This window comes from Nematostella vectensis, chromosome 14 (genome assembly GCF_932526225.1).
Source record: "Nematostella vectensis chromosome 14, jaNemVect1.1, whole genome shotgun sequence".
Classification (NCBI taxonomy): Eukaryota; Metazoa; Cnidaria; class Anthozoa; order Actiniaria; family Edwardsiidae; genus Nematostella; species Nematostella vectensis.
This window is the reverse complement of record NC_064047.1, coordinates 4,830,790-4,845,160: the sequence shown is the minus strand read 5'-3', so window position 1 is coordinate 4,845,160 and position 14,371 is coordinate 4,830,790. Positions and strand designations below refer to the sequence as shown.

The window sequence follows — 14,371 nt, the reverse complement described above, 5'->3', positions numbered from 1 at the left end:
AAGGCGAGATGTGTGATGAATGTTACGGAAAACGGTGAATGGAACGCGCTTAAATAATGGTTAATGGATAAAGCAAGATGAAGATAGGAAATGACAAATGCCACATGAAATCATAAATACGGATAAAACGGATAGAAGACGACACAGCGATAAAAGAGATAAAAACTAAACTACCACCATGGTGCAGATTGACAACACAGACGCAATTGAACATGACAGTAATCTAACCACAAATGACTGATCAAGCCAAAACAATCTAACCATAAATGACTATTCAAGCCAAAACGAGTACCTTAATGACGACATAGTCCTGGATAAAGAGAGGCAACAGCCTAAATTGTTTGAAAGAGTTAAGACTTACACGGGAAAATACTATTGGACTGATTGATGTGGATTTTTATATTATTCCGTGCCATTATCGACCAAAAAGAAAATGGGCGAGACAGCCGCAAATAGTTCGAATCAAGTATTTTGCGCCTGACAGATAAACCAACGAAACAAGTGAAGAAACACGACAAGGAGTGCCGAGTACTCTAAGATTTGTTTGAACGCGTAAATGAGGCAGTGAGAGACATGATTGGTTATATCTTCACTGCTTGAGACATAACTGATTATGGGTATATTTTTTTCAGCTGCCAGTGCTGGGGCTGCCGCCGGAGGTAAAGATTATTGTGTGGCTGTCATTCCTATTCTTTAACCTTTTGACTGTCTTCCCCTTTTTCCATCACCGTAGCTTGGTCGATGTGTCTGTCCATTCATCAGTCTATATCTCTTTTCGTCTACCTTTAGTTCTGACAGTCAGTCTAACTGACCGTCTAAATGTCCATCCTTCCTATTATATCCGTCTACCATTAGGTCTGACCGTCTAAATGTCTATCCTTCCTATTATATCCGTCTACCATTAGGTCTGGCCGTCTAAATGTCTATCCTTCCTATTATATTCGTCTACCATTAGGTCTGACCGTCTATATGTCTATCCTTCCTATTATATCCGTCTACCATTAGGTCTGACCGTCTAAATGTCTATCCTTCCTATTATATCCGTCTACCATTAGGTCTGACCGTCTAAATGTCTATCCTTCCTATTATATCCGTCTACCATTAGGTCTGACCGTCTAAATGTCTATCCTTCCTATTATATCCGTCTACCATTAGGTCTGACCGTCTAAATGCCTATCCTTCCTATTATATCCGTCTACCATTAGGTCTGACCGTTTAAATGTCTATCCTTCCTATTATATCCGTCTACTATTAGGTCTGACCGTCTCAATGTCTATCCTTCCTATTATATCCGTCTACCATTAGGTCTGACCGTCTCAATGTCTATCCTTCCTATTATATCCGTCTACCATTAGGTCTGACCGTCTAAATGTCTATCCTTCCAATTATATCCGTCTACCATTAGGTCTGACCGTCTCAATGTCTATCCTTCCTATTATATCCGTCTACCATTAGGTCTGACCGTCCAAATGTCTATCCTTACTATTATATCCGTCTACCATTAGGTCTGACCGTCCAAATGTCTATCCTTCCTATTATATCCGTCTACCATTAGGTCTGACCGTCTAAATGTCTATCCTTCCTATTATATCCGTCTACCATTAGGTCTGACCGTCTAAATGTCTATCCTTTCTATTATATCCGTCTACCATTAGGTCTGACCGTCTAAATGTCTATCCTTCCTATTATATCCGTCTACCATTAGGTCTGACCGTCTCAATGTCTATCCTTCTGTATGTCTTTCTGTGTACCTTTAGGCCTTTCCGTCTGTCTGACTGACCGTCTATACATCTTTCCTTCTATATGTCAGTCGGTCTATACTTTTTATATGTCCTCTGTCCGTCTATATAACTAAAAGTTTTCCGTCAATATGTGTCAATCGACTTCTTATCTGCCCATGAGTCTTTTTGTCTATATGTCGGTCTCTTATTTGCTTTTCCGTCCGTCTGATTGTCTGGCTAACTGCCTATCTGTCTATATACCTGACGGCTTTGTAAATATCTGATGGCTATACGTCTAACTCCGTCACTACTATCTTCAGGCAATCTGTCGTAACACTTTCCATCCGTCATTGTAGCTGTGGTGTGTCTACTCAATTACAAAATTGTTTGGTATTTCAGGTAAATGTGATCTCGCTTTCATGCTGGATGCATCCAGCAGTATACAAGGCGAGACTAATTTTCAGCTCTGTATAACATTCGTGAAAAGCGTCTTTATGGCATTTAGCGGCTCTGGGTTTGGGACCTCTCTTCGCTTCGGGTTTGTCATATTCGGGAGTTCAGCGCAGGTCGTGTTCAAGTTTGACCAGTACACACAAGTCTCTCAGGTACGACGAAAAATCACCAATAATGTCTCATATATTTACTGTACTTTTGCCTGATGGAAGGGGGGGGGGGGCTGGCCCCGTGGGCCTTCCCCCTGGCTACGACCCTGCATTGTACTTCCAGTTGCAATCCGTCGTCCAATAATGTTTTTTTTTATTGATAATGACAATGATTACTTGACGTGATGCACTGTGAAAGTGCATCGAAATGGCTGCTAGAATGATGGTCCTTCAACTTCAGAATTTTTTCCCAAATGCTTATCACCCAATGTGTACCCCCCCCCCCCCCCCCCGGATTGGCTGAGGGTAAGTGGTAGGGGTGCGCAGTCATAAGGATCAAATGAAATAAGCATATTATTTGAACTTAATTATAAAGAAATGAGCCACGTTTTGGCCTCTAAGGGGGATGCACCCTCCATGCTAGCATATAAGAATAACGCTTCCTCGGGTTTTATGCTAATCATTTCTCCTCCTCTTTAAGCTGGAGTCCGCTTTCGCGAGCGTCAAACTCGTTGGTGGTGGGTGCGCGGCTGGCGCTGCTTTGACTACGGCCAAGTCCTCGCTCTTTGCTAGTGCCCAGTCTGGCGCAGCCATGGTTCTGGTAGTGATGATTGCTGGGAAGTCTACTGACGACGTCGCTGCCGGCGCAGGCGCGCTTAAAGAGATGGGCGTCAAGACAATCGCGTTTGGAATGGGGGAAAGTTTCGAGCAATCCCAACTAACCACCATCGCGTTCCAGTCTTCTTACGTGCTGACCGCGACTGCATTTGGAGGACTTTCTGAGAAGAAGGGCTCCTTGGTCTCATTGATAGGTTCTGGTGGGTAGTAAATAGGTATTTGAGTTAATAGGTATTTGTCATCGTTTTGATGACAGATTACTATTTATGTCAGAACGTCTTGTGGGAGACTTAAGAGGGCTGCCCTTATAGCGTCGATAAGACTTTTTTTGGTTCTTACTTTACAGCCGGAGGCATATCTGCAAGTGGAGGTGCCGGAGGCTCTGGCGGAGCAGGTGGTGTTGGCGGAGGCGGAGGCGGAACGGGTAGGATGTGACAAATTACTACCCGAGAAGAAGCCTTTTTACGCAATTAAGTTTAATCCCGTCTGGCTGTAATTTAGTATTATTCAAGCTTTCACGGCGATAAAAATATGCATTGCCCCCCCTTGTGTAAGCGCCTTATGGGTGTACTGACATCTGTTGCTAAGTAAAGTGAATATAGCATAAAAGCCTTGTAGAAAGTCATAAGGGTCTGATATTTGCCAAGTTGACCACCACAAGTGTGCTGACGATTATGATGACGTTACCCCGTGACGTCATAATGTGACGTCATAGATACAGATAAAAGCAAATATTTCAAGTAAATTGCTCGAAAACAAATATTGGATACGTTTTATGAATGTTGAGAGATGGGTGCATTAAGCAAAGCATGCGTTTTAGAAATGATTGAGAAATGTCCTGAAATCCAGATTATTTGATATAATTTTAGTTTCTAATACATTAACACTAAATCCATGCTTGGCCATATGAAGGAGAATTTAATAAACAGGAATACAGAAAAAATATTGCGTTTAAAAATAACTTGGCGACAAAAAAAGCTTTTTTTAGAAAACGCAAAACCGGAAGTGAAACAAAGCCCGCGTGTGCTTATTCGACCTGCTCAGACACACTGATATCTCACATGATGAAATTTAAATGAAGTTTAAAAACAAATTCCAATAGTGTTTCGTGGTATTTACACTTCAAAGGAACGATATCCGTCATGTCATGATAAAAATGGAAAAAGTATTTTAAAATTCTGATACAGCGCGCGCTACTTTGAAATAAGATTTTCAATGCGTTCACGAGCGTTCGGTGTTTGCAGCACGCGCAGGTAGTGAAAATTGAAAACTTTGGCTTCAAAAAGGTTGGCTTGACTAAATCTTCTTTTTTGCAAAATATGGGAAATATCATCACCCGAAAAGGCTGAGACCAACTTAAAGTCAATTTTTGGGAACTTGAAACGCATATTTTTGCTTCTTTTACTTCAGGAAAGCTTGGAATGACGAATTCCGTGTTATGTATATGCGCGCGCTCAACGCCATCAGCGTAGCAACGTCGTTACTGAGCAACACTAATGTCAGTACACCCTTAATTATTTGTATCTCTTGTGTTTTCAGGTTCTTGTGATCTCGGGTTTATGCTGGATACTTCTTCTAGTATCAGTGGAGAGGCAAACTTCAAACTCGCCCTGGAGTTCATTGTCACCGTATTCCAGCAGATAGGCATGACTGCGACCATTCGCTTCGGATTTATGATCTTTGGAAGTTCTTCTCAAGTCGTTTTTGACTTTACTAAGTTCTCATCGTTTGCTGAGGTAAGATCAAGCTGGGTATTGATAGTGATACGTCACAAAATGTTGTTCACATGGCGTAAATCAGTCCGTTAGCCCTATTCAGACCGAGGGGGGGGGGGCTTTTGAGGCACCCAGCACCTTTGATCTGTAATAATTTTTGAACTATTAGGGCTAGAGCTTTGAAATTTGATGACTTTTCCTAAAATTTATCTGGGATCACTTTGGTGTAAACAAAATTTTGATATGTGTACCCTGGTAACCATAGCAACCAAGTTTTGAGACAGGTTTAATGAAAATTAGACAAAACGCTTTAAGTCGTTAAAATCAACTATTAATACGACGTGCTCAACGTAAATCCATTTCATATTTTAACGTTTTATACCAAGTTTTGAAAAAAAACACAATAAAAATTTACATCTCTATTTTAGGGGGGGTGGTGTTTTTTTGTCAATTTTTCACCTTCTCGAAATAGTGCTTGTAGAAATAGCAAACAAACATTCATATCCACCTGAAATCATTTATACAACTTGAAACGAAGATTAAATATTGTCAAAAAGCTTAAGATTCTGCCACCCAGTTTTTATTGATTAAATTAAATAACTTTCATTAAATCCAAGATGGCGGATGCTGATGTCACATAATTCGCTAGAATTCGCTGTTTTTTTAAAACTGACATCTAAATTTGGCAAAATCCTTTTTAATTTCCTCTGTTTTAAATAAAAAGTAGAAAAAAAATTTTTGAGAAAGATATTTAAATTATTACTTTAATTAAGAGTCCAGTTGCAAACTTATGCTATATTAAAGGTACCATGCCAATCAATGACGTCACAAGTGTCATATATTGTTGTCATAGAAACAGTGTCACTAAAAATATCTAGATATGGCAAGATTATCGAAAAAAGACAAGATGTGACGTCATTAGACGTCACAAAGCATTTTTTTAAATATCAGTCGCTTTTTGAAAACAAACTGATTATGGTAACTTATTTGAATTTTGGATGTTCTATGCAAAGGTTTCGAAAGGTAGGCTATTTATAACCATATGTCCTTAAATGACGTCATAATGACGTCATATTGTGTTGCTATGGCAACACAATATATCATTTTGTTCCTCTTTGTCAAATAAGGATTCTCTGAAAATTTGGTCATAATAGCTCCAATGGTTCAAAAGTTACGGATGGGGGGCCGAAAGAGCCCCCCCTCCCCCCCCCAGGTCAGTGGAAGCCTAAAAAAGCCCGGTCTGAATAGGGTTAATGCAAATTCAACATTTGCGATGGGAATAGAAACAGAAGTCACCTGAAGTGGTAAAAACTAAAATAACAACAATAAGGAACTGTGTAAGAAAGTATACAATCGATAACTAATTAAACAAACCCAAACGAAGCAAACTGACATGTACGTATATGTTCATCTTGTGTATATCCACCTCTCTGCTCAGGTGAAGACCGCTGTCCTGGGCGTGTCCATGGTTGGGGGTACGTGTACAGCTGGTGCCGCCATCACAATGTGTCGAACATCAATGTTCGCAAGCTCCAGCAGCTCTTCCGCACGTGTTCTTGTGGCGATGATGGCGGGAAAGTCCACTGATTCCGTGACGGCCCCGGCGAGTGCCATTAAAGAGATAGGGATCAAGGTATGTGCCTTGCGACGACGATCTTGATGATGATGACGACGATAAGTAAATGATGTTGACAACAGTGAGGATGTTGATGATGATGATGATGGTGATGATGATGATGATGATAACGATTATGATGATGATGACGATGAGTAAATGTGATATTGACAACAGTGATGATGATGACGATGACGATGACGATGACGACAACAATAATGGGCTAATGATATTGAGGGAAATGCTCATGATGACGATGACGACGGCGACAATAAATAAATAAATGACGACTTTGATGTTGATGATGATGGATAATAGTGGTGATGTTGTTGATGATGATGTTTACGACGATGGTGATGTTGATGATGACGATGATGATAATGACAAACATCCTATTATAAAATTTATACTCTCAATACTAAGTTTCTATTTTCTTCGTTAGATGATATGCGTTGGAATGGGAGGCCAATACGACAAGGAACAGCTTACCGGGATGGCGTCATCATCTGAACTGATTCTCTACGCTGCAAGCTGGTCAGAACTCACAGGGTTATCAAGCCAGTGTGTCACGCTCGTCACTAAAGGTATAAGCCGCTTGTGTCACACATGTCATTTAAAGTGTCACGTTACTACACCATAATCAACAGATAGACTTTTGGCATAAATTTATTATACTGCATTTAGCTTTGTTGAGCCGAAGTGGAAAGCGACATTACAGTTTGTTGATAATTTTCTAATGAATTCTTGAAAACAATAAGCCGTGTAGTAGGATTTTGGCTCGTGGTAATTTTTTTTTCTGTCATTATATGGAGACTCTACTGCTTTTTCTTTTAATCCATTTCCATTTAATTAATCGACAGTTGGAGGCATCACGGCTGGCGGGACTGCTGAAGGTGGCAATGCAGGGGGTAACGGTGGCAACGCAGGAGGTAACGGCGGTATGACTGGGGGTGGTGCAGGTAAGCCAAAAGAAGTTTCAAACATAGACACAGGGATCCCATGATAAGACAGAGGTAACCCAAACAAACACAATAGACCAAGCACAAGCATTCCAAACATAAAGACAGGGAGCCCATACATAGATTCAGGGAGCCCAAACATAAATACAGGAGCCTTTGCATAAACACAGGGATCCCTTCCATAAAAAATAGGATAACTTTGCATAAACACAGGGAGCCCAAGCATAATTACAGGGAGCCCAAGCATAAGCACAGGGAGACCAAGCATAAACACAGGGATCCCTTGCATAAACACAGGGAAACTTTGCATAAAGACAGGGAGCCCAAGCATGAACACAAGGATCCCAAGCATAAACACAGGGAGCCCAAACAAAACCAAGATTATTAGCCCCATCATTAGGACTTTTATAAAGAATTAGTATATTGTGTCCAGTGGGACATTTTAAAGGGCAGACGGGGATTTCTAATGAGGAAAATCGTAGAGTTACCATCTTGATGACTTTGTTTCCAAAATTGGGTATTATTGGTATAGTTATTTTCTGATGTATTTGCCCATGTTGAATATTTTCTTGAAATGCTCGTGTCTTGATTTATTATGTTTGCGTGTGTGAGGTTTTGCACTCTATTTGAATCTCACTATGGCCAATATCACCAATCTAACTTTATCATGTTAATTTAACACTCTTCGTGTCGTACGTATAACGTCCACAAGTCACGTGACGTTCTTTAACCTTGACGGACAAACAACTACAAGACTTTCACTTAGACCTTTGACCAATTTTGGGACCAGTTGTTGTCCTCGTCTAAGAATGTTAATAGCGATAATAAATAAAGTTAATTAATGTAAACTGAAAAATAAAATAGACTAAATGATAAAAACATTATATAAAAGATACAAATAGCTAAAACATCACATAATTTACTACATGTGTGAAATAATTTAAACAGAATAAAGATAGCCGCCTCATTGTTAAAACTAACATCTGTAAACGCCCTCTGCTAAAAATAATGGTTTCATTAAATAAAAATCATAGATTAAAGCATATAATATATGTAGTAAAAACGTCAAAGCATCCATTTGTACATCAGTCTGTTAGTGTAAGAAGTAATACTAAAGCATTATATTCAAGCACTTGTAGCTGACCTAAGGCGCAGACTTCAAAGCAGCACAATTAAAAATTCCTGTTTTAGATCTACGCAGGACTTGTGTGTGCTCCGCTCGGCTAAGCTTGCAAGCAATATGTCACAGCGTCATATGCATGTATCCATAGTTTCAGGAGGCGAAGTTGAGCTTGGTTTTATGCTGGATACCTCAACAAGTCTAGGAGGCGAAGCGAACCTCAAAATCACTCTCGATTTCATCAAAGCCGTATACGGCAGCTTCACAATATCCTCAAGCGCTTACCGTGTAGGCGTCGTCATATTTGGATCTTCCGCTAAGGTTGCCTTCGATTTCTCTAAGTTCTCCTCCTCGGCAGAGATCGAAAGTGGCCTTTCTGAGATAAAACTCATAGGGGGAGCCACAGCAGCCGGTCAGGGGCTAACCACGTGTAACACCGCCCTTTTCAGCAAAGCACGGAGCTCTGCTAAGAAAATGCTTTTGGTTCTGATCGCTGGAAAGTCTAGCGATGATGTCGGTGTCGCGTCAAGTATGAAGACGTCAGGGATTTCCATTTTTGTCCTCGGCATGGGAAAGGCTATTGACAAGACTCAATTGAATATGATGGCATCTCAAGAGTCTTACATACAAATTGCAGCGGAGTTTTCGCAAGTGGCATCATTGTCTAGTCAGTTTGTAGGGTATATAAAGCAAGTTTCCGGGTCAGCGGAGGGAGGTGAGTAGGCATGCGCGGTAGCATTGGAGTATATTACGCGCGTGTTTGAAGTGGAAATAGACGACGATATATAGAGGTCATGGAAATGTTAGTTGTGTATATAGGGCCGGATAATCTTACGAGTTTTTTTTCGAACCCCTCTTCGGGTCGAGAAAAACAGAACGGTTAAATGAGTAGAATTATCCGGCCGTATCACACAACTAACTGTACAATAATTTGTTTATTATACGACAAAAAAAAATCTTAGAAAAGGACCTGGTCCAAGTAGTCATTCTCGCTAGACCAAGTGAAGTGCAGAGCTCCGTAAATACGATCATTTCGGATTAATAACGGAGTAATACTGGAAATAACGACGAGCTGTTAGAAGTGTGTTTTCTACGTTAACAACAATGACAAAAATGTTATTGAAAATAAAATAAAAAAAACGCACGCTCGTTTAAAATAAGAAGATATTCGGAAGATATTCTATAGCGTGCGCGTGAAAATAAAGAAACCTGAAAACTGAAAATCATATTACTTCCCAGTTCCAAGAAAAGATCTAAAAATTAGTTATATTTGCACTAATTTATGTTTTAAACATTATTTCTAACATTATCCTATATTATTTGCTTGTTATAGAGTTCCACAGCAAAAAATACTTGTCAAACCGATTCTCAGTGTATTATCTCTATTAACTTTACTCCGAAATGGTTGTAATGCATGGGAAAACCCGCGCATCGTTTAGTGATCCGATATAATACACTGGCACTCAAACAATAGTATACAAATATAAAAGTAGTCATTATGATCGCTAAATAAGTATTTCGATTACCATTATAGGATAGGATGGATAGATAGATTATGCTTCCTGAATAAGTAAGTCAAAGGCAGAATATAGGGTGAAAAAGGAGTGATGAGTTACGCGTGAAAGGAAAGGGGTAATAGAGATAGTCCTCGCAGTCCTAAATATGAGAAATGTTTAAATCGCCAAAACGCATTGATATCTCTTACGAAATACTAAATCTATCAAATTAATAAGCCCAGAAAAGAACGTTTGCGCCAACATAAAAAATTTATTGTTTAATTAGAAAAAGATGGAGACCAAAAATTCCGGCTCTTTCTACAGGAGCAACCGGAAATGGAACAAGCTCGAATGGAGGAACAACCGGAAGTAGCACGACCTCAAGTGGAGAAAGTGGAACCACATCAACGGGAGGAAATACCGGAAGTGGAACTACATCAAGTGGAGGGAACACCGGAAGTGGAACTACATCAAGTGGGGGGAACACCGGAAGTGGAACGACCACAGGTGGAGTGAATACCGGAAGTGGAACGACCACGGGTGGGTTGAACACCGGAAGTGGAACGACCACGGGTGGAGTAAACAGCGGAAGTGGAACAACCACGAGTGGAGTGAACACCGGAAGTGGAACAACCACGGGTGGAGTGAACACCGGAAGTGGAACAACCACGGGTGAAGTGAACACCGGAAGTGGAACAACCACGGGTGGAATGAACACAGGGAGTGGAACAACCACGGGTGGAGTGAACACAGGAAGTGGAACAACATCAGAATCTGGGACAACCACATCTGGAACGACTGAAAGCCGAACGAAGGAGCTCGCAAAAAATTTGGCGAAGGAGGAAGGGCAAAAAGAGCTGTTGAACACGTTGGCAGAGAAAGGTGTGCTTAATAAGCAAGGGGAAGCGGTTGTTAACGAGAAAAACAAGCAAGAAGGCAAAGCTACTGAAGAAAACAAACAGGAAGTTTTGAAGAAATTAGGTGAGAGCGGCCTTTTGAACGAAAATGGAAAACAGATGCTAGTGCAAGAAGATCAGAAAGCAATGCTGAAAGATCTACAACGTCAGGGACTGCTAAGTCCACAAGGAGAGGAGATGCTGAACAAACAAGGGGTGTCTGGTGTTGTACAAAGCCTCGGTGCAGGAAAGGTATCTATGGCTGGTACTGCAACAGTGGGTGGGGTAACTACATCGACAGGAATAGGAGGCACCACCTTAGCAGGGACATCGACGGTTGGCTTGGGCACGAATCTGAATGGGCAGACAGGAATTGGTGTTCTTCCTGGTTCTCTAAATACTGGAACTGGAACAAGCATTGGAGTCAACTCAGGCCAGAATGGCGAGGGGAGTGTTTTGTCGGGGACACCCTCTTCCACAGGTGATATCACTAATCCAGCACTTCAAGAGAAGATTCTCCAGCAAGCTGGCATTCCCCAGCCGCAAGCTCTGGCACAAAGTGGTCTCTTTACTCAGACGGGGCAAATTTTACTGACGCAACTGAGGCAACAAGGATTACTTAACTCGCAGGGGGAACAACTTGGAAACATGATTCAACAGCAAGTCCAGCAGCCAAATGGTGTTCAGGCCAGACCAAACATGCCAGGCACGCTACCTGGAAATTATCCAGGTTGGTATGATAATTTGACAACCTTAATTAAAATTCAAGTGGTGTTATTATGAACGAATAAGCACTCGACCAATAACTGCTTAACTTGACAGTTTGACAGTGGACATTTTATCATGCTCAATAATCTATGGTTATAGTCCTGATACTTTTAAGACACACTTTCGCAAACAAATTATGGGAATAAGCAAGTCGGTGAAATTGTACTTGAACAAGCCCTGCTCAATTTCCCTACATTTTATCTAATTCATGACACAATGGCAGTAACAACCAGTAAAAACGACCTCCAAAACGACAGCCTGAAGAAAGAAATGGAATGCGAATAGATTAAGAATATTGACCATTTTTTATGTTTTAGCATCCATACCTGTTGACGACGTAAATGTACTTTCTCCATAAACTCTCTCGCAATTCCTCACTATCAATTTCCTTTTTTTTTCTGCAAACTTTTTGCACAAGCAAAAGTAACGTTTGTAGCCTTTGTAACTGTAATTTCAAATTTAGGGGACCTATAAAACTTGTATTTTACAAAACAATTCACTTCAAACTTCACGAAATATCATGAAAGAAAGGCCCTCCAAAATAACCTATCGATCGATACAACACCAGGCCGAAAGCCGCATGCACACTCACAATGACCAATAAAGTGACTTTCGCACAAAATAAATCACTTTTTTTGACACTACACAACAACTTCTTTTTTCAGTCAGCTGACTTTTTTTCTTTTTTTTTTTTGTTCCATTAGTTCCATCGTGCACCATGAATCAGATGCCAAACTCCATCCCTGATTTTTGCCGTTGTCGCCCGAATGCAATTCTCTGCGGTCTAAGAGCTGGTAATGCAAACATGGGTGCTTGCTGCAAGTAATAATTGTCTAGTATTCATTTGTAGAGTGACGCCCCTTAGATCATAGCCCTTTTAGAATAGAAAACAAAATCGTATCAGCCATGCTGTGGTCCAGGATCTTGATAGTAACTTGATCGCGTTATCATTTTGCACACTTTTTGCTAAAAAACCCTCCTGAAATTACCTTTGAAGATGTTAGGAGTAATCTCAAATAAGCGCCTCCATCTCTCCCAGCATTCGTTTTCCTCATGATTTTAGCAAGGACACAAAGCAATGCGATCTTTCCCATAGCACCATTAGTCAAGACTGATGGGATTTCTTGTTTTCCATATCTCTCTCTTCTAAGGTCTCAAACAGAGGTTTAAAGATACAAGGCCGTATCAGAGAGAACCACAGAAGACATTCCTGCCACCCCCACCCCTAAATATTAAAAAATATATAAGTAAATGATAAGTAGGTGTGTGGTTATGTCCACAATATTTCTTCATGTTCTTGTATCGCCCCCCCCCCCCCCTCCGCCCCTCCAATAATGCGAGGGGTGCTGCAGCTCTGAGATAGCATGTTTTCACAAAGATCCGGACCCCAGCATGACTTGATCGTTTAGAGTTTCCTGATATCCGTCGATATCCCTAATTAACCCAAAGCCTAGAGCAGTTCCCTGGCATAGGTTAAGTCACAAATGACATGTTAAGATAAAACGTCACATTACAATAATAATAATTTAAATAATTATTAAAGTAAATCATAATTCGCAGATAGCTCACAAATAATGTTCGAGAGTATTTCTTTGCTCACTGATAATTAAGATGAATTAAACTAAATGGATAAAAGCACAATGAAATTAAATAAATATAAGTAAAATAGATGCTAAAAACTTTAAAAGTATGCTGTTAGGATGCTGTTAGCTTTGTAGTGCTGTTAAATGAACTGACAGGGAATTATCGTTCGGACGGCAACGACCCCGTTAAAGGCAGTGACGTCTGTAGTGATGGTACGCGTAATATTTTTTTATGGTTTAAGTAACAGTAAGAGCTCTTTTCTCTATATTGACATAATGGACAACAGATTGACACAAAAGTAAACAAATATATCCTACAATTTCAAATTTAATAACAATACCTTACTTATTTACTAATTTGCTTATTTGCTTACTGACTTGCTTACTTACATACTTAATTGCTTCACAGTCTTACTTACTTGCTGACAGATTTACTTACTTACAGACCTACATGCTTAGAAACTCTTTTACTTATACACCACCTCACCTCACCTCACCTCACCTCACCTCACCTCACCTCACCTCACCTCACCTCACCTCACCTCACCTCACCTCACCTCACCTCACCTCACCTCACCTCACCTCACCTCACCTCACCTCACCTCACCTCACCTCACCTCACCTCACCTCACCTCACCTCACCTCACCTCACCTCACCTCACCTCACCTCACCTCACCTCACCTCACCTAACCTCACCTCACCTGGTCAGCTCAGCTGTAGACTTTTACATAACAAGATATGTGCCAAGAAAAGAGGAAGACAAGATCAGATGGCCTTGGAGAAAAAAGAAGACGTACACATCAAGAGGATACTTCCCGCCTTCTTCATGACTGCCTTACCAGTAAAGAAATAGTAGTTCTTACTTCTCACGATCGACTGTGGCCAAGAGAAAAGGATTCAAAAGGAGAGATTTATCATAACCCGTTAAAAGTTTTCTTAGCAATGGCCCTGAAAGTAAACGTTTGTAAAGAACATGTATTTACTCATTGTAGATTTTTTCCTTTCTTTTTGTAACTCAAATAAAGTTTTAGCACGACCGAAAGCAGTGCTTATATTGAGTCATTCTCCTAATTCGGTATTGTTCGCTATTTAAGAAATATAAGAGATCTTTTCAAAACAAAACCATTCACCAGAAATACAGTTCAGAAAATGCTTTTGTTTTGGTTGTCATGGGAAACAAGGTCACTAGCCTCGTACCTTTGATTATCTATTAATGTCAGCTTTCATTCTGTTCTCGAACCTTGTATTCTGTATGCATTCTAATGCTTCAATTTTCT

At 40.4% G+C, this 14,371-nt stretch overlaps 1 protein-coding gene across 8 annotated transcripts in view; it reads left to right on the top strand.

Annotated features, from left to right (window-relative positions):
• The window catches only part of LOC5503464 (mucin-19), a 28,849-nt gene that overhangs the window by 5,294 nt on the left and 9,184 nt on the right, over positions 1–14,371 (top strand). For 6 of the 8 annotated variants that reach the window (XM_048721777.1, XM_048721778.1, XM_048721780.1 and 3 more), the window contains 11 exons: positions 633–659; positions 2,121–2,326; positions 2,805–3,141; positions 3,288–3,365; positions 4,481–4,677; positions 6,095–6,289; positions 6,714–6,855; positions 7,132–7,230; positions 8,502–9,065; positions 10,171–11,472; positions 12,215–12,304. In XM_048721777.1, the coding sequence (XP_048577734.1) occupies positions 633–659; positions 2,121–2,326; positions 2,805–3,141; positions 3,288–3,365; positions 4,481–4,677; positions 6,095–6,289; positions 6,714–6,855; positions 7,132–7,230; positions 8,502–9,065; positions 10,171–11,472; positions 12,215–12,304 (3,237 nt within the window). The remainder of the gene's footprint in view (positions 1–632; positions 660–2,120; positions 2,327–2,804; positions 3,142–3,287; positions 3,366–4,480; positions 4,678–6,094; positions 6,290–6,713; positions 6,856–7,131; positions 7,231–8,501; positions 9,066–10,170; positions 11,473–12,214; positions 12,305–14,371) is intronic. The other 2 variants (XM_048721779.1, XM_048721784.1) reach the window with 2 other exon arrangements.